Source organism: Vicugna pacos, chromosome 13, assembly GCF_048564905.1.
Source record: "Vicugna pacos chromosome 13, VicPac4, whole genome shotgun sequence".
In the NCBI taxonomy this organism is placed as follows: Eukaryota; Metazoa; Chordata; class Mammalia; order Artiodactyla; family Camelidae; genus Vicugna; species Vicugna pacos.
Genome location: NC_132999.1, coordinates 67,042,615 through 67,066,194, shown reverse-complemented (window position 1 = coordinate 67,066,194; position 23,580 = coordinate 67,042,615). Strand labels below are relative to the sequence as shown.

At 61.4% G+C, this 23,580-nt stretch overlaps 3 protein-coding genes across 9 annotated transcripts; 2 read left to right on the top strand and 1 right to left on the bottom strand.

The window, feature by feature from the left end:
• Nucleotides 1–70: 70 nt before the first annotated feature.
• ANKRD65 (ankyrin repeat domain 65) lies at nt 71–9,143 on the bottom strand. Of its 7 annotated transcripts, none has more exons than XR_012079559.1 (5): nt 5,384–5,621; nt 5,009–5,229; nt 4,271–4,805; nt 1,294–1,459; nt 71–765 (listed from the first exon to the last, which is right to left on the bottom strand). XR_012079559.1 is itself a non-coding variant. In XM_072975650.1 (5 exons), exons 2-5 carry the CDS (start codon nt 5,435–5,437, stop codon nt 3,379–3,381), a joined length of 1,197 nt encoding a protein of 398 aa, XP_072831751.1. In that variant the 5' UTR covers nt 5,438–5,543; nt 8,743–9,143; the 3' UTR covers nt 71–3,378. The 7 variants fall into 7 exon arrangements, 5 of the variants coding, with proteins under 5 accessions (XP_072831751.1, XP_072831750.1, XP_072831753.1 ...); XR_012079560.1 differs by adding an exon at nt 1,552–1,677 and having other exon boundaries at nt 71–1,459; nt 5,384–5,620; XM_072975650.1 differs by adding an exon at nt 8,743–9,143 and having other exon boundaries at nt 71–3,765; nt 5,384–5,543.
• TMEM278 (transmembrane protein 278) lies at nt 7,232–11,457 on the top strand. The gene is made up of 2 exons (XM_072975654.1): nt 7,232–8,381; nt 9,354–11,457. The coding sequence occupies exons 1-2, from the start codon at nt 8,106–8,108 to the stop codon at nt 9,612–9,614; spliced, it is 537 nt and encodes a 178-aa protein (XP_072831755.1). The 5' UTR covers nt 7,232–8,105; the 3' UTR covers nt 9,615–11,457.
• A 4,511-nt stretch (nt 11,458–15,968) lies between these two features.
• On the top strand, nt 15,969–21,209 carry VWA1 (von Willebrand factor A domain containing 1). Its single transcript, XM_072975645.1, has 4 exons — nt 15,969–16,101; nt 17,200–17,757; nt 19,377–19,655; nt 19,761–21,209. The coding sequence occupies exons 1-4, from the start codon at nt 16,035–16,037 to the stop codon at nt 20,096–20,098; spliced, it is 1,242 nt and encodes a 413-aa protein (XP_072831746.1). The 5' UTR covers nt 15,969–16,034; the 3' UTR covers nt 20,099–21,209.
• The last annotated feature ends 2,371 nt before the right edge of the window (nt 21,210–23,580 follow it).

Here is a 23,580-nt window from a genome sequence, read left to right as displayed (position 1 = left end):
GCCTCCGACCGAGCGTCCCGGTCCCCTTTTGCTGCTGAGCTGTGCACTTTGAAAGGATTGGAATGGCACGTACAATATAAATACTGCGTATACTTTGTCACCATTTTACCACAGTACCATTATATTATCATTATTACATGAAACAATGAAGGGAGTGTGCACTTCCTTTGTAACTTTAACTCTGGGCATAATTTTAAGTTACAGAAAAGTTGCAAGACTAGTTCCAGAAACTCCCCAATATGCTTTACCCAAATGTACCAACTGTTTACATTTGCTCCATTTTTAAAAGTCATTCCCGCTATAAATGTTCATAAGCACACAGTGAGTTTTTCCTCTGGTCCATTTGAGAGGAAGTGGAAGATAACTAAATATTTCACTGTGTATTTCTTTAGGACAAGGTCATTCTCTTACAAGTCACAGCACAAGGATCAAAATCGGGAAATTCAAGATTAACGCAATACTACTGTCTAGACCACAGTCCATACCCAGTTCTGTCAAATGATCTTCACCGCATTTTCCCCTGTCCGGGATCCTGCGCTGCCTATAGTTGTTGTGTCTCATTTTTAGTCTTAATCTGGAACAGTTCTTCAGCATTTCTTTGTTTTTCTTGACCTTGGCATTCCTGAAAAGTCCAGGCTAGTTATTTTGTAGAATGCCTCTCGAGTTCATCTGATGTCTCCTCGTGATTATAACTGGGTTACACATTTTTAGCAGAATACCGCAGAGATTACATTGTGTCCTTCTCTGTGCGTGGTATCAGGAGGCCTGTTCCAACATGGAAAACATCAGCTTTAACCACTTGATTATGGAATTGCTTGCCAGGTTTCTCCCCCACTTTTACTTTTGTAACTAATTAGTAGCTTGTGGAGAAACAAATGCTTTGAGAGTTGTAGGCCTTCCTGTCAGCAGATGCTGAGATGCAAATAGGAGTATGGTGTTGCACCCTGTCTTGCGCGTGGGAGAGAGCGGGTGCAGATGGGGCAACGTCTGGGCTGACCCAGTCGTTCCGAGGCAGAGACTGCCTATTTGGGAAATCTTGTGTTGGGCAGAAATGGCCAGACCCCAGCACCTGAGCTCAGCCAGTGTCTGGGGCCGTCAGGAAAAGTGTGCCATTGGCTAAAATACTGCCGTGGACTTGAAGCTCAAAGACAGGTGGAGCCTTGAAGGGTATCTGAGCAGCACCCTCTGTGACCTCCACACTCCAAGACGACTTGCACTCACCAACTCGAGCGTCCATTGCTGACTTTCTAACTCTCCGTATTTATTGGCATTCCCTTTAAAGAAGAGGTTTACCTTGAGGGGTACCATTTATATAGCGTTAGAAGAGTGCGCAGAGAGGTGCTATTCCAGTGAAGAAGGCAGTGGCTGAGGGCAGGCACAGGGATCAGCAAGTGCGAGGCTTGGTGTAATCAAGGTCAGTGAGCCAGAGTGGGTCCGGGGCCAATGAGCAAGCGGGAGCCTGGAGATAGAGGCTGGTCAGGATGTGTGGGCCCTGGAGGTCGAGGAGGGCCTTTAATGTCCCGTGTAGCACACGGCCCTAGGCTTCCTTACCCCGTGGCAGCCACCCTGCACCTTGGAAAGTCATAGGGCATCACTTCGGCAGGACTCGGGTGGCCAGAACAGTCAAGAGGTGGAGACCCAGACTCCAGCTCTGGACGGGGGAGCATGGAGATCGCGCTGGAAAGAGCACGGTGGTGGATGAGATCGCTGGAGCATTTGTGAACAACACAATATGCCATATTTCGTTTACACTCCACTGGGGAGAGGGAGTCACTGGGGAGACTGTGAGCAGGATAGTCAATAGGTTATAGCTACTGTTCTGAGAACAGCCCACAGGGAGTCAGGGGCTCAAACGAGAAGACCAGCTAGGCTGGGGGCCTGCCTGGTTATGGCAATGCTCCCGACAAGGCTGCTGGTGCCTGGACATAGTGGACTCAGCAGGGGAGGCGAGAGGCCGTCAGACTGTGTGTGGCTCTGGAGCAGAGCCCACAGGCTGTGCTGGAAGCTGGGTGTTGGTGTGTCCTGCAGCTTTAGAAACCATCTTTACTCTGACAACATCAGAGATGTCACCACAGCCCCCACCTTTCCCACATTCTCATCTCCTGTGCACCTGCTCTCCCCATCACGATTAAGGTTTCCCACTCACCCCACCACCTCGGGCCCAAGCCTCGCTAGGGTCAGTGTGAGGTCTCCCTTTCCCTGGCCCCCCACCTCAAACCCATCAGCAAGCACACAGGGCCCTGCCCACAGAATCCTCCCGGTGCTGCCTGCCTCCCCCACCTCCACTGCTGTGCCACCGCCATCTCACTGGCTCCTGGGCTCCCCGTCCCAGGAACAGCCCACTCTGCACGAGCTGGCTCCATGGGCCACGAGGACCATGTTACACAAGCACAAACCCCCCCCCAAGGCTTCCATTGCCTCAGGAGTGACATCCAAGTGCTCCCATAATCCCTGGACAGAGGTGCTCATTTGGCATGACAGTTTTCACTTTTGAAAGAGGAAATCTGTCCTCTAAAGACGTTCTTCCAGAACAATCAACGAACCGCAATGATTTTCTGTGAGAGCACATTAGAGGGGCCACTGGAGACAACTGTCCCTCTGTGTGGTTGGACCACAGGAGCGTAATTTACAGATATGACTGAGTGATAACCGTGAGTGGCTAATGCAATTGAAAAAACCATTTTTCTTTCTTAGGTTTCCTGGCGGAAACAGGCAGAAGCACTAGTGTCAACCAGGAGGTAGAAGCAGGAGCAGGAGGTGGGAGGCTCAAGCCTTCACTGGGGTTCCCACAGGAAAGATGAGGCAGGGCAGGGACACAGTCGAGGACCGGCTTGTTCGATAGTCCAGTGGGCCTGGGTGGTTCAGGGCTGGGTACTGAGAGAAGGTGGCTCGGGACGGCAGGGGCGAGAAAGACAACTGGCCACTCGTTTGGTCCTGCAGTCACTGAGCGGACGCCAACAGACAAACACTGAATCTAAGGAAACACAAGAAGAATGCTACCACGGACAGAGGAAGCCCTGAGGGTGACAGCCCCATGGTGGACAAACGGAGCCCGTCAGCTTTTGGTCAGTTCTGCTGCCACAGCTCAGTCTCTCTGCCAGAGAGGCTGGTGCTGCAGGGGTGACGCGGCCCCCGGACTCAGTGGGGCCATCTCAGGTCCAGCCAGGAACTTGTTACTGGGGTTCAAGCCACTTCTTGCTTCTCCTCCAGGAGCCTCTGCGCTGCTCTCGCCTTCCCAGCAGGCAGCTTCAGACTATAAGGTGCCTGTACCCTCTGTGAAGGCTGTGGGAGCCTGGAGCCTTCTGTTCTGCTCTGGCCCTGCAGTGAGAAGCTCAGGGCCCCTGGGGCTCTGTGCCCCCAGAAGTCCTCCTGCTCTCCTCAGAGGGCAGGCCCCAGGTCCTGGGCCACCTCACCCCACCCCGTCCTCAGGGTGGAGCTGGCCCCTCGGCTCAGCAAAAGCGCGGCAATGGGGCCGTGGCCACACTCCATGGCAAAATGCAGGGGGGTCTTGCGGAGCCAACCAGCGGCGTCGACCTCCGCGCCCCTGTCCAGGAGGTGAGTGACTATCTCCATGTGGCCTCCCCGAGCAGCGTGGTGCAGGGGTGTAAGGCCCAACGAGTCCCGAGCGTCCACCTCTGCTCCCCAAGCTGCCAGCAGCTGGACAGCGGGCAGATGTCCACCTGCAGCAGCCCTGTGGAGGGCAGAGCGGCCGTGCCTGTCCTTGAGGCTTGGGTCCGCCCCATGGTCAAGCAGCACCTCCATGTCCTGGAAAAGGAGGGCAGGAGAGGGTGGGGACTGGCCCTAGCCCAGATGGGCCACACAGCACATCTGCCCTAGATGAGTTTGGCCTTTGCCCCCTCACAGACGCTGCTTCCCCATTTGGTAATTGAAGGAACTGGCCCCTTGCCACCTGGGGCAGCTGGAGGGACTCTACCTGGAGGCTTCCGCTTGTCCTGAGCCACCTACCGCCCATTCTTGCTGCCTGGGGGCTGGCTGGACTCAAGCGCGCGCGCGCGCGCGCGCGCACACGCACACACGCGCACACACGCGCACACACGCACACACACGCGCGCGCACACACACACACACACACACACACACACACACACACTCCGGTGCTCAATAAACACTTGTTGCTGTGGGCCAGGCGTCCTCCCTGGGTTTCTACGAGCCGGATACAAGGCAGAGCAGTTAGGGTGGCACTCGGGCCCCTGGTGCCAGACCCACCCCGCCACCTGCTAAGTCACTTGGGGACCCGGCTGGGACGTACCTGCTGGCAGCCCAGGCTGGCCGCGACGCTGAGCGCGGTGGATCCTGAGCCGTCCCGGGCGTCCACCCGCGCCCCACAAGCCAGGAGGAGGCGCAGCGCCCCCGCGCGCCCAGCCGCGGTCGCCACGAGCAGGGTGCCCTCCAGGCCCTTGTGGCCGCCTGCCGCCAGCAGCTCGAGCACTGGCAGCTGGCCGCCCGCGGCTGCCCAGTGCGTAGCCGTCCAGCCGCGCGCGTCCACCGCCGCAGAGCCAGGGCCCGGTGCGCCCAGCAGGCGCCCGGCCAGTAGCGTGCGGCCCAGCGCGGCGGCCCAGTGCAGCGGCGTGAGGCCGGCCCCGCAGCGCGCGGCCGTCGGCGCCCCGCGCCGCAGCAGCAGCTCGGCCACCTGCGAGTGCCCGTGCCAGGCGGCCTCGTGCAGTGGCGTGCGCCCCGCGTGGTCTAAGGCTCCCGCCGGGGCCCCGCGCTGCAGCAGGAGACGCACCAGCGGCACATGGCCACGCAGGACAGCCAGGTGGAGCGGGGTCCTGCCCGCACGGTCCCTGCAGGGATTGGGCAGGGCGGCATGGGTGAGGGAGGGGACGGACACTGGGCCCCTGCCCACTGAAGAGACCTCATACCTTTGCCCACTAGAGGACCCTTTCCACCCTCCAAGGGACTGCTGCTCCCGTCTCCCACCCAGTGAAGGGACAGCAGCCACCACCCCCACCTCCGTGAGGATACCCGGTCCTGCCCTGGAGCTCACCTCTCCTCCACACTGGCCCCTTGCCGCAGCAGCTGAGTCACTAGGCTCACGTGACCCTTCCACACCGCCCTCAGCAGGCGCCCCCAGGCCTGCGGGGCTCTGGGCCCCTCTGTCTCAGCTCCCAGAGCCTCCTCGGAGCCCAGCGCCAACCACCGCAACTCCTGCTCTGCCTCCGCCTCTGTCAGGTCCTGCCCCCCAGACGCTAAGACCCCAGAGTCCATCTGGAAGGAACACGAATCTTGCATGGATGCTAGAGGCCCCAAGCCGGCCCCAGCCCAGCCCCAGCCCACTGTTTCCAGGCCAGCATGGACCCCTCATCTCCCCAGGGGAACCAGGCCACCACTTAGCCTTCTGAGGGCCTTGGATCTCAGATACCTCTGAAGAGAGTCCACCCAGGGCCTCTGTCCTCCAGCTGGGGGTCTTCTCCATGCTGTCCTGGCCCAGCCACAGCCTGGTGGCCCTCTCGTGAAACTCCTTCCGCAGGTGCAGAGGTGGGGGTGTCTGCTCCCAGCGTGCTGGGAGGCTGGAGCTGCAGCTGTTTGGGAGGGGGTGGTGCAGAGCTGCCTCCCGGGCCAGGCTAAGGGCCACCTCCCCACACTGTTTACCCAGAACTTAAGGGGAGGCCCTGCCTGCCAACCCCTGTCTCAGCACCCTTCAGCCCCTGCCAACTTCCAGGGCCTCTGGCTTGGCCTCCCTCCAGGGAGACAAAGGCCAGGCAGGCAGGGACTTGCCCATGGAACACAGCTCCTCCAAGAAGCTCAGTCTATGATGGGCCATGACTTGCCCACCCCAGGAGGCACCCACATACCTTCCCGTGGGTCCCTCCCTCAGGCCCTGCCCCTCACCCCCACTCCTGTCCCAGCTGGCTAAGACCCCCCTCGGTGCTGAAGCTTGGCCTCTCTCCTGACTCCAGCTGGAGCAGTGGACAGGGTGAGGTAGGGCCCTTCCCCCTATGAAGATGCTCCACGAGGAAGAGGAAGGAACATCAACCCGGGACACCCGGCAGGTGGCCGGGTAAGTTGTGGGAGTAGGAAGCCTCTTGAGAGTAGGCTGAGCGAGTCAGCAGGGGCTGTGAAGGGGCAGACCCTCAACGGAAGAAGAGAGCCAGGCAAAGGGGGGTTGTTTAGGAGAGGAGCCAAGTCTGAAAGGTGGAAGAGTGGGGCTACAGCAGAGGCCTGAGTAAGGCCTTCGGGACTGGCTGCTTGGATTCTGGGGCCCTGGGGCACAGAGGGCCAGGGTGGGAGGCTAGCCCTGAAGGTGCCTTCCCATCCCCAGTCCCTGGGTAAGGCCGCTAGTCCAGAGCCCACACAGGAGAAAGTGCGGCAGGTTGCTGAGGGCACGCCCCTCCAGCTGCTTCTGGTGACTGTCCACCAGGGGGCAGCACAGCTCGGGGTCAGTTGCTCCCGCCCCAGCACCTTCCTGGCTCCCAGAGAGAAGGTGTCCTGAAGGCCCTGCCCTGTACACGCTCCAGAGAGGGGTGGCCCTTCCAGGAGTCAGGCCCAAAGGCTGGGTCTCCAGGCAAGGGCCTGAAGGGCCCCATCCCACCCTCAAGCCACATGGACCCCACCCTGTAAGCCTCAGTCACTCAGCTCAGACATCCCCTCTGCAGAGGGGCCCTCGAGCCTGACCACTGATCTGAAGCAGCCTCATCCTCTGTTGCATTTTCTTCCTAGCACTTGTCACTGCACAAAAATACCTGTCTACCTGACGTTAATCAGGCATGTCACACAGGCTGGCGGATTCGGCCCGTAAAGAAGCAAGGTGCTCTGGGTGGGTTCGGACAGTTTACTACCTGAGCCACCAGCCAAAATAAGGGGACCAAGGTTGTCGGCCCCATACCCTGTCCCACAAGGTGACGCAGGAGGATGCTGAAAGGAGCAAGCCTGGGTGACCACATGACAAGGACGGGGGTGGGAGGGGGGCACCCAGTGCTTAGGAGCTGCTTCCCTGCTGCAGCCACACCTGTCACGGCCCGGGCACGGCCGCTTGTGCGGATGACCTCTGTGGACACGTGCCAGGCTGTCGGGGTGCCCGCAGAGAGCCAAGGTGAGCTCGAAGGGCCTGGAAAATGTTAGAAGCAGAGTTGGAAGGGCGAAGGAGGGGGGAAACGTTCGCACATGGTGCTGTCCAGCCACCTCCACTCAGCTCACAGACAACCTCTTGAGTAGTTTGTCAACCGGTTATGTAAGTGGTGTTTAAAATACTGTATGTTATGCCCAAAAACCCTGGGAGACCGTTAGGTGCTAAGAGTATTTTAGTCACATTGGAAGAAATTATTTGGGGTTTTCGGACGGGCTAGGAAAGCTGATACCTCCTTTACTTGAAGTAACAGAATTATGTGCTCCCCCTGTTTTCAGGATGGATGGGATTCTGGCACCAAGTTTGGTGGCTGGTAGGATGAAGCTGGTAGGATTCTGGCTGGCAGGATGAAGCTGTTATTGGCACCTACTGTGTGCTGAGTCCCACACCAAGCATTTCCTATCCATTGCCCACGGGCCCTCTCGACAGGTATGGTGGGGGCACCCAGCATCTTCTGGGGCAGCTTCTCTGAGGCTGTGAGGGGCCAGGTTTGGGGATGAGGGACCAGCAGGGGCAGGGCTGGGAGATGGGGTTGACCTCTACATGGCAGCTACTGATGGGGCAGTTGCTAGAGTTACAACTAGTGAAATGAGGCGTTGTGTGCAGGAGCTGGAAGTGGGCAGAGGGCGGGACCAGGAGGGAGGAGGGGACCAGGAGGGAGGAGGGCCCCAGTGCTGAGCTGTAGGGACAGCTGTGCAAGCTCTGACCAGAGCATGCAGGAGCTGGCTGGGGAGACTGACCAGGGCCAGAGCTGCAGTAACCTGGCAGAGACGGGGTCAGTCTGGCAGTGGAGGAACCGGAGGCTCAGGTGTGGCCTTGGAGACTGATGGTCAGGGGTGGACCCCTGGGCCAGGGTCCTGCCCTCCAGCTGGGTCCTCTATCCGGATGCTGGGTTCTGGGTAGAGATGTGACCTGGGGACCTATGGTTAAAATTCTGCTAATCTGAAACAGGGGGAGGGGCTCATTCCTGCAACGTGACCACGGCTGTGGGCCCACCAGGTCCACTGCCCAAGAGAACATGAGTGGGCAGGAGAGGGAGATGGAGGAGGATGAGGGAGAAGGCACTTCAGACACAGCACTCATGCTGCCCCGAAGGCCTCCTGACTGCCAGGCCGCGGCCCTGAGGTCCCCACGGTGGGAAGGCCTGGCCGCCCAAGGCCTCGGGACCCTGTCGCTGCCTGGCCGGGCCCTGGCGGGGCTCCTGCTCCACCTGCTGCTGCCCGCAGCCGTGTTCCTGCTGGTGCTGCTGCCAGCAGCAGCCATCGTCTTCCTGGGATTCCTGTGCCACTCGAGGGTGAGCTGAGCCCTCTGTGGGCGTGGAGGCGGGGGGACTGGCTGGAGTCTTTGGGGAGTGGGGGTTCCTGTGGAAGTCTGGGGTCTTGGGGCTGAAGGTGAATCTGTCCCCAGAGGCACACGTGCCCCTCCCTGAAGAGCCTCTTCTGCCAAGTACCCCCCACCCGACCAGCTGTAGCAAAAGAAGGGCTTTTGTTTGTCACCCAAGGGTGACAGCTCTCTCCCCTCCCCCGAGGCCTCCCAGCTCTGTACCAGGGGCCACCAGGGCCTGGACAGCTGTGCAGAGTGGGAAGAGGAGGAGGATTCCAGGAAGAGAATATTAAAATATCACCAAATTTAACCAGTCCACAGCCCCTCCTTACCTTCTATTACCCGTTACCCTGGGATGGGTGTCCCCACTTATGGAAGGGGCTGCAGCTTGGTCTGGAGTCAGGAGAGTCCAGGCAGAGGGGGGCCCTGTGTTCCTCTTTTTTTAGGCATGTCAGGAAAGTGGGGCTGAAACCAGGGCCACAGAAGAAAAGGTGTCCCCTGCTGGTGGCACCTACCGGAGGGCCTCAAGGTCAGATGCCAACATAGGAAAGACCCTTGGGAGACAGAGAGGGGAGGAAGGCGGAGGTCGGGAACCGGAGAGCTACCCTCTGAGGCTCCCCTCAAGGGACTCCTACTGGGCCATTTACCCCTGGGTCCCTCGCCTCCCATCCTCTGCTCAGAAATGCCTGGCCCACCGCGAGTCCCAGCCACCGGACTCCGCCAGAACTCAGTCCCCGCGCTCTCCCCCGGCCCCTCCCTCGTCCACCTGCCCCCCACCCCAGCGCCCCCGCTGGAATCGGGGCTTAACGCTCCACCAGTCCACCTGCTCCCAGGCACGGCCTCCAGGCCCCACCCCAGTCCATCTGCCCCGCCCCAGCCCCGCCAGGCCCGGTCCCGGAACTGAGGCCCCACAGCCACGCCTGACCGCCCGCCCCACCCTCAGGTCCACCCCGAGCCTCGCCCTGCGTGCCGCGCGCTGCTCTCGGATCGCGGCTCTGCGGCGCTCATCGTGTCGGGCTTCCTCTCGCTTCCTCCGCTTCTGGTTCTCGCCTCGGCCGCCCGCGCCCGCCTGGCCCGACGCCTCCGCTCGCTGCTGCCGCCCCCGACTTGCAGTCCCGGACCCCGCCGCCACCTGGTGTCCAGAGACGATGGGCGCGCGCGACGCCACCCTGACGGGGAGGAGCAGCTCTGCGCCTGGGTGTGACCCCAGAATCCTCTCCAAAGGACCCCAAGACCTCAAATCCCAGAGGCCCCTGAATTCCCCCCGTGTCCCCCATAAGGTGGCTCCAGGCTGGCGACTCAGGGTCTGCGTCCAGGTCCCAACGTGGGAAATCGCAGGGCCCCACGCAGCTCCGTGCGCAGTGCTCCGAGTGGCCGCGAGGTGGCACCGGCCTCCCCCGGACCGGGTCGGCTCTTCCCCAGCCTCTCTCCGCTCCTGCTGTTTCCGTAGCTGCGGAGACTGGGACCCCCAAGGGAGGAGGGAGATGGTTTTCAGAGACGGGCGCATGGCCAGGCTCTGGGAAAGGCGGCCTTCCCGGCTTCTGCCACTGTGGCTGCCCTGGGCTCCTGTGCCCTCCCCGAGGACAGCCTCTGAAAGTCCCCTGTCTGGTCAGTCAGTGGGCCTCCAGCGAGTTCCAGAGGTGGTGAGATTTGCTTGGGAGACCCCACGCTGGATGTTTCCAAAACTCCATCGGCGGCCAGAGAACCAGGCGCGCAGGGCTCAGCCTGAGAACGGAATTAGCATTTAGAGTAAGGGCCCAGTCTGTTCTCTCTGGAGAATTTAAGGTCTTTTCCATCTTTTGCGTTCTGTTCATTTAAGCATGCTTCTGGTTGTGGCTCTGTTGTTCTGTATCCATTTGGTGTCCGCTGCGTTTCCCAGTTTTATAGATTCACATTTTCATCAGTTCTGTAGACCTCCCACCATTATTGCTTCAGTCCTGCCTCTCATTTATTCTCCCTGTTCTTTCTCAGGGAACACCTGGTACACGAGTGCTGCATGTTTTCCCTTTACCTCTCATGTCAGTTCATCCCTCTTTTGTGTTTTCTGTCTCCTTGTCTCTCTGCTGCATTCTGGCAATTTCCTCAGGTCCCTCTTCCGGGTCATTAATCACTGGCTGTATCGAATCTGCTGATTAATGCATCCTCTAACTTTAAATTATCGTATCGTCATACCTGAAGGTTACAACCGCTTCTTATTCCCGTCTGCTCATTTTGGCGGTCTCTTGGTGCGTGCTCAGTTTTGGGTTCCAGCTTTGACTCCTGGAACATTTCACACATGGTTATTTTATAGTGTGTACCTAACAATTCCAGTCCCTTTCTTTGGGGCTCTAACTCTGTTGTTTGTCATTTCTGCTGCCTCTCAGTCATAGCACGTTGTTTCTCTGAATGTTTGCAATTGTTAAGTGTCAGCCCACACCTGTGAACGTTCTGAGACCTGGTCCCTCCAGAGAGGGTGCCCTTGTGAGGCGTGACCGTCCTGGGCCCCTGTTCGGGTCCTGGTCTGTAGCCCGCAGGGAAGGAAGTCCACACTTGTCCTGATGCAGTGTGGCTCTCCGTGCTGTGTTCAGGGAAGTCTCTGCTTTCCCACTTGTTTTCCTTCATCATCCCGGGTTTCTGTTCACTATTCCATTTGTTTATTTATGCACTTATTTTTGGTGTTTCATTTTGGGGAGCCTTGGAGATATTTACTTCCTTTTAAGCCCAACAGTGCATCAAAAATGTGTTTGTTGTAATTTGTCCCAAATCTAGGAATAGCTGAAAGGCCTTGTAAAGGACCTAGTACACCGCACTGCCAGCCAGGTTCCACCTGTGAGCCATAGGTCAGGGCCCAGACACGCCCAAAGGTCAGGGCTCAGGGCTCCCTCGTGGCTTGGGCAGCGCCTAGCTCGGGGCTGGCTCAGGTCCAGCAGGAGTCCTTGGGGCTTTCCAGTTGTCTGTGCCCAGTCGGTCAGGAGCCTGGCTGGCTGCCTGGCGCCCAGGGAGAGCTTCCCCTAGTCCGAGGCCGCCTTCCTTCCCCTCCTGCCTAGGGTTGGACGGGCTCTGGCCAGGCATTGAGGACGAGGACTCTCCTGAGGATCTGCCTGGCCCCGGAGTCATCAAAACAACAGCTGGGCTGGGGGTGGGGGGTGGGGAGGCCACCGTGTGTCCCAGCTTCTCAGGCCTGCCAAGCCCTACATGGCCTCCAGCTGGCCCCCAGGACAACCTGCCTCACCCCCAGCTCTGACCCACCCACTCACAAAACAAACACCCATGGGGGCTGTGGAAAGTTTACAGAAGAGCCTCAGGGTCTGCTTTTAGGAGACCAGCTGTCAGGAAAGTTGGGAAAGTCGAGGGCAGAGGCCCCAAGCTACTGGGTGGCGGAAACCTCCACTTTGGGCAACAAAGTCTCTTCTCCCAGGTGCCCAGGCCCTGGCCCTGTAAGAGTTCCTGGCTGTGGGGGGCCTCTGCGGTGCACATGTGTGCACGTGCATGTGGCGGGGAGTTACATGCTCCTATGTGTGAGCGTGTGCATCCCCTCTATCACTGGTCCTCACACCCCTGGTGGGGCACTGTCCAGACCCCACAGGTGTGGAATCTGGGCTCTGCCAGGTTCCTGGATCTGCCCAAGGCCATTTATTCATTCACAAAATATTTCCTGGCAGCTCAGGTGTCTGCAGACACACCTTCAGTGTTGCACAGCTAGGAGGGACCCGGAGAGTTCTGTCCCCACATCCGGCGTTCCAGGCGTGAGCCCTGCCCCCACCCAGGCATGGGAGCCAGGCCAGGGGTGCTGGGCAGAAACAGCTGTGGTGGGTGCACTGGGGAGGAACAGGCAGAGCCTGGTGCTGGCCCTGAGACCTGAGGCCCCTTGCCCTGCTCCTTGGCCTGCCCCCTACCTCCGGGGAGCCCCCTACCAAGATGTTGACATAGATCTGTCGCTCCCTGCTTTCTCTTTCCTGTGCAAGCCTGCCTGGACCCTGCCTGGTGCTGGGGCAGGGCATGGTGGTCATCTCCCTGTTACAGAAGGTTCCAGCACAGGGAGCCAAGACTAGGGAGGGGTCTTACCTCAGGAAGGGCATCACCGTTCAGTTCCCTGCATGGGTTGAAAACCCAGGAGCAACTGAACTTCTGCCTTCCTTTCTGCCTCCCAGCCCTGCCCATTGGGCTCTGCCTCTGATGCGGATGGCCCCGTATCTTCTTCAAGGCCTGGCTTCTGCCCCACCCTGCCCCTGCGCAGGCCATGAGCCCTTGCCTCCTCTGTGAAGCCTGCCCCTGCCCTTTCTGCCTCCCAGGCTTCCTTACAGCCCTCACACACTGGCAGGCCCCCACCCAAGGACCCTGGGACTTCCTGTAGCTTCTGCCCACCTGGTCTGACATGCCCCACCCCCCTGGGGAAAAATAAATAGCCAGTCCTCTCTGCAAACTCACCACTGCCCTTCCCCCTTCCAGCTCCGCATGTCCCCAGTGCAGAATCTGTCATGTGGCTGGCCCAGCATGGAGATGACGGCAGAATGCAGACGGGTTGGCACCCTCCCCCCGCCCCCGTGCCCAGGCCACCCACCCCATCGGCCATCTTTCCTGCCGCCCTGGCTGTTGCCAGCAGAAGGACTGGGTGGGGATCAGCTCTGGGGCCAAAGAGGATGGGACAATGCGCCCTCCAGACTCCTAGGACTGGCCCTCTGGCCCTGGCACGTCCCTGACCACAAACGGGCAGGTTGAGTCTAGAAGAATGCGTGGGTGGGGCAGCTGGGTGGGTGGTGGCAGGGGCCTCTGAGCCCTGCTGCTCTTGGCCACCCCTTTCTTCTGCCCCGCTTACTGTTGTGGGGCTGGGTCAGGGTCCTTGGGCTCGCCCACACCTCTGACTTCCAGCCTCTGTGTCCCCTGGCATGTATATGGGTGGTGGGGGAGATACAATTGACAAGAACCACAGTACAGGCACCCCCAGGGGGTAGGGAGGGGCCAGGCTGCTCTGCCCCCTCAGGCCTAGCAGAGTGACCTCAGCCGGGGTCACGGGTGGGGTCGGAGGCCTGGGGAGCTGGCCTTTTCCCTGGGGTCAACATGACCATAGCAAGCTGGGGACAAAAGGCCTTTCTTCTCTGCAGAGGCCTGGGTGGAGCGGAGGAGGGCGCGTTCCCGCGGACCAGCGGTGGGCAGGGGCAGTGCCTTGGAGAGCCATCTCCCTGGGTTTCGTGGAACCCTGTCCACCTGCCTGCAGACCAACAGACAGCGTGGGCCAGCTCCAGGAAGTGATGCTTAGGGCCCAGGCCACAGGGGCGGGGGTGGGCCACCTCTGGCACACAGGCTGCTCCTTCCTCCTGGTCCCACAGACACCAGGCCCAGGCAGACTCTGGGCCCAGGGGAGGTGGAGGGCTGGGCCCAGAGCACGCTGTGCCCTGGCTGCCCAGTCCTTCTCTGCTCCCTGCCGCCCCCAGGCCTGTCTTCCTTCAGAGAGGAGGTTTCCGGGCCATTATATTTGTACTTCCTCTGGCGTCTGCCTCAAGCCCAGCCCTAGCCCTGACCACTCCATCCCTCGCTGACCCCCATCTTCCCTGGGGACCCTCCATCGGCCCGTGTCTCCCTCAGGGGCTGATCCTGGAGACAGGAGTAGTGTGGGGGACTGGGAGAGCAGTGCTGAGCAGATGGGGCTGGGGTGGTCTCCCAGGGGTCAGGCCAGAGTTCAGTGTGAGTGCTGGGAGTGATCCTGGGCAGAGGTGAGGAGGAACTGTCAGCCAAGGCTGGGCCTCCCATCCTTTGTCCCTCGGATGGAGAGGCTGGAGGAAGGAGGATGGCTGCTTCCTCGAGGGCTTGCATCATGGCCAAGAAGAGCAGCTCAATTTTTCCAGAAGGGACGGAAACGTCCCCGTCAACCCCGCAGCAAAGCTGAGGTGTGACTGTGGGCTCACCCTCTGGACAGGACTGGGGATGCCACAGGGCAGACGCAGCATGGCCCGGCTCCCTGCCTGGGGCAGGTGGGTGCCCAGCGAGATGGAGGATGAGCCAAGACGTGCTGGCACGTATCTACCTGGGTGGGCTCCCCGCCGGGCCCCCAGGTCTCAAGATGCTGCTGGTGCTGCAGCATCATGGCCTCTGCTCAGCTCACAGTCCCTCCCCGCAGCAGCCCTGGTCAGCCATGTGTGCTGGAGGGCTGAGGGCCAGGCGAGCAAGGTCCCCAGGGCAGTACACCCTGAACTTTGGGGGTTCAAGCCCATTGCTGCCCCCTCAGCGACCAGGCGGAAGCACCAGGCAGCTTCTGGTCCCAGCCAAGGCCTGAGGTCTGTGGAGCTGAGCCAGCACTGCCACTGCCAAGATTCCCGGCAAGGGGGTGGGGGCGGCGGGGACACAGTTCTCGCTTGTTCCTGCCCCAGCTCCTCAGGCTCAGCTGAGCCGCTTCCTTTTTTAGGCAAAGTCAGCCTGTCTCAAAGCCCGGCGTCTCACCTGCCAGAAAGGGAGGAAGGAAAACCATTGAGTCCCATCCGTCCTCCTGGGGAGGGGGAAAGGGAGGGGACATCCTGGCAGAGATGGCTCTGCTGCCTCACCCTGCGGGAACTGTGCCCCTCCCCAGCTAAGCAGAAAGGAGTGGTTGGGAGAGGGCAGTGGTTACCCCACCAGAAGGAATCTTAGGAGTGAGGGGGGCAAGGCTCTCCTGGACCTCAATTCCTGCCCAGGGATGCTGAACTGCCTCCCTAAGGGCAAGGAATTTGCCCTGGGGGCTGAGTGTCCCTCAGGGTGTCCCTGGCAGCCAGCCACCTCTATCTAGTCTGGTCTAGCAAAGATCCCAGGATGCAAGCCACCTGGCCCACCAGGCAGTCCCTCCAGAGGGCTGCTCCAGTGGGCTGCTGGGGGTCTGTCCTCAGTCTTGGAGTCTGGGCCCCTCATTGGGCAGGATGTGGGAACAGCTACAGGCCCAGCATGGTCACACTGGACAGGGCCTGAACCAACCATCCTCAGCCCTTATTCCCCTTCCTCTGAGAAGCCAGGTGGGGTGGAGGCTTTGTGTCCCGCAAGGAGCTTCCCCTTGAATGTCGCAGGCTTCTTTCCCCACCCAACGCGCTGCATCCCTTCTAAGTTCAGCCCTTCTGATCTCTATAGACCATTCCTTGGAGGACACATGTCCCAGCCCCAGACACCTGCTCCTCCCCCAGCCCCGTGGCCAAGGCCTGGGCCGTGTTGGGGGTACGCTGTTTTTGGTGTCACCCACACACTCTCATACCCCTATGGGGCTCTTTTGGGCCTGGCTTCAGGCACTTCCAGCACCGCAGAGGCGAGGGCAGTGTGTCTGGGGAAGACGCAGCTCAGGCGGCTCCCTGATCGGCTCCTCGCTGGGGGCAGCGGGGAGGGAGGACCCATGACCTTACAGCCAGAAGGGGACACTGTATATCTGCGGGCGTGCATGTCACAAGTGTGTGCCTCGGCGGCAGCCCAGGGACCTCTGCACGTCGCTGCGCATCTGGGCCCTGCGTGCGCGCCCCTCCCCGGAGCCTGGGCTCCTCGGCCCGCGGGGCAGCGCGCGCGCCGGGGCGGGGCCTCGGTGGGCGGGGCCTCCTGGGGGCGGGGCCCAGGACCCGCCCGCGCAGCCGCGCGCCCCGCCGCCCAGGAGCGAGCCAGCGGCGAGCCGAGGCAGAGCGCGCCCGTCCCGTCGCGCAAGATGCTGCCCTGGACGGTTCTCGGCCTGGCCCTGAGCCTGCGGCTGCCGCGGAGCGGCGCGGAGCGTGGTGAGTGCGGCGGGGGCCCGGTCGGGCTCGGCTCCTGCGCCCCACCACCCTCCGCACGGAGCCACGCTCTCCTCTCGCGGCTCCGGGGCCGGGGTGGCTGTCAGGGCACCCCACCCACTTGCGGCGCGCGGACCCCGCCGGCATCTCCGCGGGATTTGGGGGCTTGGACCGGGAGGGGGAGGTGTGTGCCGGGGAGGCTGTCCCTACCTCAGTTTCCCTCTGCATGGAATGGTAGAGGGATGGTAAGAAGATTGGCGGCGACCTACTGGGTTGGGGGAAACTGAGGCCCCGAAGCTCCAAAGCCCAGACCACTGTCTGTTCGAGGCACATTGGTGGAGGGACCCATCTGCCCCGCCCCGCCCCCAAGATGCCGACAGGAAGGGAGAGAGAGGCCTGGGAGGGGCCGATCAGGCCCTGAGGCTGCTGCAGCAGGTAACCTGCTTCCTGGGTCCAGACAGAGCAGAGGATGGGGGCCACGGGAGGGGTGACATCATCTGTGAGTGGGGTCACGACTCCAACCCGGCCGTCTGGTCTGTGGGAGGGGTTGCAATCAATGCTGTGTCTTCCCAATCCCTCCAGCTCCGTACCCAGTCTCCTCAGCTGTTTTGTGCCCCTCCAGCCTGACTCCTCATGGGTGGCCTTACCTGGAGGCTGAGCTCCAGCCTGGAGGCTGCTTCTCTGGAAGCCAAGCCTGAGGGAGCAGCCCTGGTGGCCCAGACCCATCCACCCACCACTCCTGAGGGCTGGGCCAGGACCCTGGGCTCCAGCCTGCACTCAGAGTCTGCTGAAGTGTGGGGGCTTGGAGGGGTCAGCTCTCCTTTGCAGGAGAAGTGACATGAGCCCAGAAGTGTCCAGGTCTGTGGCCAGGGTACAGAGCTGGACCCGCTGAAACTGTGGACCTCCTGTTGGCTTAGAACCCCTCTCCCCGCTGGGGTGCTACCCCAGGACCTCTGGGTGTGTGACTGAGAAGGCTCTCAGGGATTCCTTGTGTAAGGGCAAGTGCTGGCTTAGGGAAATCTCAGGTGCTGGGGGTTCTGCCCTGGGTGTGGGGCTGTCAGGCGGCCACCACCTGGGGCTGAACCCTCCCCTCTCCCCCAGGCCTCCCGGCATCTGTCCCCCAGGGGGACCTGCTGTTTCTGTTGGACAGCTCGGCCAGCGTGTCTCATTATGAGTTTTCCCGAGTTCGGGAGTTTTTGGGGCAGCTGGCGGCCCTGTTGCCCCTGGGCCCTGGGGCCCTGCATGCCAGCCTGGTGCACGTGGGCAGCCAGCCACACACCGAGTTCCCCTTCGGCCAGCACAGCTCAGGCTCGACTGTCCAGGATGCCATTCGTGCTGCAGCCCAGCGCATGGGTGACACCAACACTGGCCTGGCGCTGGCATACGCCAAGGAGCAGCTGTTTGCCGAGGAGGCGGGGGCCCGGCCGGGAGTGCCCAAGGTGCTGGTGTGGGTGACAGACGGCGGCTCCAGCGACCTCGTGGGGCCCCCTATGCAGGAGCTGAAGGACCTGGGCGTCACTGTCTTCATTGTCAGCACTGGCCGCGGCAACCTCCTGGAGTTGTCGGCCGCGGCCTCGCCCCCCGCGGAGAAGCACCTGCACTTTGTGGATGTGGACGACCTGCACATGATCACCCAGGAGCTCAGGGGCTCCGTTCTTGGTAGGTGGGAGGAGGCAGGGCCTGGGGGAACCCTAGTTGGGAGCTTGGGAAGAGAGCTGAGTCAGACTTCAGGAGGAATGTGCATGTCTGGAGCAGAGGCCAGGGCTGCAGGGGCAGTGTGCTCCCTGGAGGTTCAGGGACCAGGTGACACACATGGCTTCTCCAGGGACATGCTCAACTGTTCACCCCGGTTGCCCCCTACCTGGGTTGTGGTGGGACAGAGGTCAGGTCTGTCTATACACCTCCAGGTGGGGCTGTCTGCTGGAGGCCCCATGAATGAGGGACTTGGTGTGAGCCCAAGGGCTGAGGGGCTGCATCTGGTGGGATGTGCCTAAGAGGAGAGGAAGAGGAAGGAGGTTCCAAGCCTGAGGAATCTGCAGATGGAGCTTGCAGTCCTGTATGTGTGTTGGAGGAGGAGAGCCAGCTCAGGAAGGGCCAAGAGCTGGGGCACCACTCCCCGCCCCCCACCCTGTGAGGACCGTCACCGAGAGGTTTGAGTGGATTGCACTATAAGGGGTGTAGTGACTGCTGGAAAGGAGGCCAGACCAGACTGGGGAGGGCCTCCTGCAGGGGCCAGTAGCTCCACCCTGACCCAGCTAAACCCCACAGGAGGAGGGGCTGGAGATGAAGGGCCTGGTCACTGGCTAGGTTTACTGTAGCACCTGAAAAGTACCAAGTAACCCCAGGGTTCTTCCCTGTCTCTCTCTCTGGATTAATCATCCACCTGAACGTGGAAGGGGAGGGACTGTGGGTTGGAAGGGGGTGGAGGGTCCTTCCAAAGATTTACCCCAGGACACCCAGCCCCTGGTGGCCCCTGGGTCAACAACTGGCTGAGCCTGGAGCAGAAAACAGGAGAAAGGGCAAGAGGCTGCCTCAGCCGGGTGGGGGCTGCTGGGATTGGGGGCGGGGCCTGAATGTGGGGATGAGCAAGTTGAGTGTCAGGTTGGCGGCCGTACACACAGCATCACAGAAAGCAGCACCAGTCCTGTGGGTCCTCGCCCTGCCCGGACGTTTCTCAGCCATACCTACCAGCTCAGTCACCCAGATGGCCATGAGCTGCTTGGCATCCGATCTCAGAAGTAGTAACAGATTTGGGGGGCCCACTGTGCAGTTCCCCTCCACACTCTCTTGGGGACTGGAGGCGTGCAGCACCTTGGGTTGTCACATCTCTGCTGTCCTGCAGGGCACTCTCCAGTCCTGGCTGTATGCTGGGTCCCTTTACCTTGACCATCCAGAGCTGAGCTGACCCCAGACCCTGTGCTGGCTGGGCGGGGGGCTGGTCCTCTGTTCTCAGACATCACTTTGGATCTTGCCACCTTTGAGGGGCCCTTGTCCAGGCCACTGGACTGGGTGGGAGGTGGATGCTAACGGTCCCCACTGGTCTGGGTTTGGAGCTGAGGCAGGCAGGGAAGCTCCTGATGGTGCCTGGAGGAGGGTGAGGGGGTGCTGGCTGTGCTGGTGTCCTGCCTCCAGCACCAGCACAGTTTTGCGCAGCCTTCGCATCTGGTGGGCGTGGCCAAGGCTGGGCTGGCTCCTCAGGGCTCCTGCCCTCCTCATCTGGGCATTTTCCCCTGGAGAGAAGGCGGTCTCCTTTCTCTGACCCTCTGCACCACCCGCAGACGCGATGTGGCCGCAGCAGCTCCGTGCCTCTGAGGTCACGTCTAGCGGCTTCCGTCTGGCCTGGCCGCCCCTACTGACCCCGGACTCGGGCTACTACGTGTTGGAGCTGATGCCCAGCGCCAAGTCGGGGGCCGTGCGCCGCCAGCAGCTGCCAGGGAACGCGACGGGCTGGGCCTGGGCCGGCCTCGACCCCGACACGGAATACAACGTGGAGCTGATGCCGGAGTCCAACGTGCGGCTTTTGAGGCCACAGCACCTGCGAGTGCGCACGCTGCCGGGTGAGGCGGGGCGCGAAGGGCGGGTTAGGGTTCGCCAGGGTGCTGGGCCAGGGGCGGGTGGGCGGGGGCGCAGCCCTACCCCGCTCACGGGCGCTTCTCCCGCAGAGGAGACCGGACCGGAGCGCATCGTCGTCTCGCACGCCAGGCCGCGCAGCCTGCGCGTGAGCTGGGCCCCGGCGCTGGGTCCGGCCGCCGCGCTCGGCTACCACGTGCAGGTCGGGCCTCTGCTGGGCGGCGCGGCGCAGCGCGTGGAGGTGCCCGCGGGCCGGAACAGCACCACGCTGCAGGGCCTGGCGCCCGGCACCGCCTACCTGGTGACCGTGACGGCGGCCTTCCGCTCGGGCCGCGAGAGGGCGCTGTCGGCCAAGGCCTGCACGCCCGATGGCGAGCGCAGCCGCGCCCCGCGTCCCCAGGCGCTGGAGGCTGATGGCCGGGAGCCGTGAGCTCTGGGCCGGCCGCGCCCGCGCAACCGAAGGCCCCCTTCTCCCGAGCCCAGTTAGAGAGGCGCCCGCCACCCAAAACAGGGTCTTGCCCTGGGTGTGGGATGCTGGCCGGCCTTTGGCCCGCGGGACCCCCGCGGCAGGAGAGCGTCCTGCTCTGGCGTCCGCTCCCAGGACGTGGCCTTGTCTGACCCTCCGCTGCAGCTCTAGCAGCAGCGTGAGCCGTCGCAACTCCTTCCCCTGCCCTGCCCAGAGCTGGGCAGTCGGTGGTGTCCTTTGGGCAGGATTTAGCAGGGAGCTGGACAAGGAGTCTGGGGTCCAGTTGAAATCAGACCTCGGTTGGCTCTGGGCCTGGGACCTCAGGGCGTCTGGTGGCTGAGTCTCCTATTTGCGTTAAGGGCCAGACCCTCGAGTGACAAAGGCTAGCATCTGTGTGAGGGAGCTTGGTCTAGATGGCAGCTCTGAGTCCATGGCCACTCGGGTCCTGGATGTTGAAAGGTGGATGAGGTAAGGGAAGGAGCTGGCTTTGGCCAGGTCCCAAAGGCTTCCCCTGGGGGACAGGACCTGGGAGGGGGAGGGTGGAGTGCTGGGTGTTGATCACGTGGGCAGCAGCTGGTGGATGGACAGGTCATCTTCACTAGGACCCTCAGCTGGCTTGGGGACAGTGCTTGTTGGGGACAGTGGCACTGCTTTCCTTCCCACTACCCTACAGGGCCCAGCTACACCCACCTACAGGGATGCAGTTGGCACCTTTTGGGAGGAATGGGACAGGAGCCTGGCACTCAGGACCTTAGAGACAGGAGACCTCCCCCCTGTGGAGGCCCCAGGACCCACACGGGCAGGGAGCCTTCCCTGCTTCTGGGTAGGGAGCTTCCATGCTGGGCGTAGGGATAAACAATGTTCCTCCAGGGGCTTCACCCCAGCGGTTCTCTGCAGCATCTGACACCATGTCCTGTCACTCCTTACTATCCTGGGGCCACTGGACAAGGCAGCATTGCCCTCCCTCAGCCCTGCCAGGCACCTCCTCCTCTGCCTGGGCTGACCCAGTACTCACTTTGCCTCTTCCCCATGAATGTCTCAGACGAAAATAACAGTACATCAGATGTAAACTGAATCCTGAAGTCTCCTGAGAGTGTTTTACTCCTTGTCAGAACATGTCAGCCCTATAAAAGGTTGCAAGTTAAAAAAGAAGAAGAAAAAAAAAAGTCTTGGGTGGAGGCCCAGTGGTACCCAGGCCAGTGCTGGGGAAGAGGAGAGGGGAGCCATCCCCCTCCCAGTGCTGGGACTCAGGTCACCGTGCCACTTGTGGCCTCTCTATGCACCTCCTCTTCAGAGAGCATGGGCCCTGTGTTTGTGGGCTGGGACTGGGTGGTTTGGACCGGGCGTTGCTGGAACCAGGGGCAGCCAGCCCGCTCTGCAGGATGGCCTCCATCTCTGCTGACACAGCCACACCCTCAACTGCACTGAGGCTTCCCCCCGCCACTTGCTAATGTGAAGAAGAGCCCCTCACCCAAGCAACTGCAGCATCAAGAGGGTTGGTCTCGGGGCCCCTGGTAGCATCTCAGTCTGCCTGCTGGGGCCTGGTGGGCCTGTGTGTGGAGGCAGGTTCCCCGGAGCTGCCTGCCACCTTTTCCCAAGCACCTGCCTCTGAGCGTCATGAGGCCCCCGGCCTACGTGCTCAGGGCTTGCACTGCCCATTAGTTCAGTGAGCTTGGCATTCGTGGGAGTAGCCTGTGCCCAGGGACCCCTGCCCTGCCTGTGTGAGCAGAGTGGGGAGCAGTGGAGCTGGGCTAAGGTTGTGGATCAAACCCTGGGGGCCGATGGTTGTGACTGGCCAGGCCAGAGTTGGGAGGATGCTCCTGGTGGATGTTGTTACTCATCCATGTCCTCCCAACCCCCTTGAGGCAGGCCTAGGGAAGCCTGGGCCTGTGGCTATGGCGGCTTTCTGCTTACTCCTTGACCGGTGGTCAGCAGTCAGCTAAGGGTCAGAGACTCCTATGATCTCAGCTGCTGGCAAGTGTGAACAGCAGGGTCCCAGGTCCCGGACAGCACTGCCCAGCAAGGGGAACCCTACCCAGGCCTGGGACCTGGGCCGGATGCACCCCCGAGGGGCAGACCTCCCCCCATAGAAGCCTGTGTCCCTCAGCCTGACCCCTTGGGGGCTCGCAGGGCCAAGTACACTGGCCACCCAGAAAAGTCCCTCTTCCACACTGAGCCCCCAAGCCCAGCTTGCAGAGCGCCCTGCAGGTGGGAGGAGGAAAAGCAGGAGATGCTGGCAGGTCGATTCTTAAGGGCTCAGTCACACTCTGAAGACAAGTTGAGTGATGAGCCCCTTCCCCAATCCCAAGAGAGGGCACAGCAGCTGGAAGACACACAACCCCACCCCCTGGAAGAGGCTCTGGGCTCACATACTCTCTGCTGGATGCTGAGGCCTGGTGACAGGAGCCCCCACTCCCCTCTTCGTGCCAAGGAACGCCTCTTCTGGAAGCCCTCATCTTGGAAGTGTTGCCCTTTGCATCATCCCAGTCTTTAAAGGTTTTTGAGTCTGAGCCCGTCTGGGAACAGTCTCCAGGTCTCCTGCCCCTCCCCTCCACCTCCCCTGACACGTAGGCCCTGACTCCTTGGTTTACTGTGGGTCTGGGGCCGAGGCTGCACCCAGCAGCCACTTCTTAAGGCAACTATGAGCTTCCTGGTGCACCTGAAAGTCAGAAAGGGCTGTGCAAGAGGTCCTGATCCATGTAGTGGGCCGGGTCCATGTGGCAGGAGTGGGCCAGGCTGGGGAGGAACCCGCTGCTTCCAGGGGACCCCAAAGGAGGCTCCCCCGGTGGTGCCGGGCGGCCTGGTTCTCACACTCACAAGGATTGCTGCCGTGTCCCAGGCTGTAGGAGGAGAAACCCAAGGGTCCACCAAGGCTGCGTGTCACACTTGTCCCATTTGGGGCCTTTGCTGCAGCCCAGGGCTTGCCTGACCATGGCAGGGGGCTGCGAGGGCCAGGTAATGGACAAGCTGCCTGTGAGAAGGCTGGATGGCAGCTAAGTCTGGAGTCAGGTCTCGGGGAAGGGAAGTGGGCGTCCACAGTGGGGTGGTACAGCTGGTTACTCCCTGGGGCAGGAGCAGTTTCCATGGCGACAGTGATAAACTCAGTTGAGTCCGGAAGCTTCCTGCAGGGGTGAGGGGGCAGTTCGGGGAAATTAAAGCCCCAGGGCAACAGCTGTATGTCTGCTGCTTTTTTTCCCCGGATGAAAAATTTTCTTCCAACATCCGTTCCAAAATGATAACGTCAAGGGAAATCATAGCTCCCCCTAGAGGTGAGGGTGGTGAGGTGCGGGCCCAGGGGAGACCCTTCCCCTTGGGTCCCAGCCTTGGGTGCGAGGTGGACACAGCCCAGCAACAGAGTAGTGAGGGGAAGGTGTGGCTGCCACAAAGGGGGCTGAGGTCTCCCCCGCAGGGGCCAAATGGGGTGGGCGCAACCCCTGTTCACTGAT

Bases quoted from the DNA above. Each gene is read 5' to 3' on its own strand.
- ANKRD65 (XM_072975650.1), bottom strand. From the start codon at position 5,437: ATGGAGAAGACCCCCAGCTGGAGGACAGAGGCCCTGGGTGGACTCTCT. The intron at 5,230-5,383 runs GTATCTGAGATC...TGTTCCTTCCAG, and splicing joins TGGGTGGACTCTCTTCAGAG to ATGGACTCTGGGGTCTTAGC. The intron at 4,806-5,008 runs GTGAGCTCCAGG...CAATCCCTGCAG, and splicing joins GGGGCCAGTGTGGAGGAGAG to GGACCGTGCGGGCAGGACCC.
- TMEM278 (XM_072975654.1), top strand. From the start codon at position 8,106: ATGAGTGGGCAGGAGAGGGAGATGGAGGAGGATGAGGGAGAAGGCACT. The intron at 8,382-9,353 runs GTGAGCTGAGCC...CCCCACCCTCAG, and splicing joins GATTCCTGTGCCACTCGAGG to GTCCACCCCGAGCCTCGCCC.
- VWA1 (XM_072975645.1), top strand. From the start codon at position 16,035: ATGCTGCCCTGGACGGTTCTCGGCCTGGCCCTGAGCCTGCGGCTGCCG. The intron at 16,102-17,199 runs GTGAGTGCGGCG...CCTCTCCCCCAG, and splicing joins GCGGAGCGGCGCGGAGCGTG to GCCTCCCGGCATCTGTCCCC. The intron at 17,758-19,376 runs GTAGGTGGGAGG...CACCACCCGCAG, and splicing joins GCTCAGGGGCTCCGTTCTTG to ACGCGATGTGGCCGCAGCAG.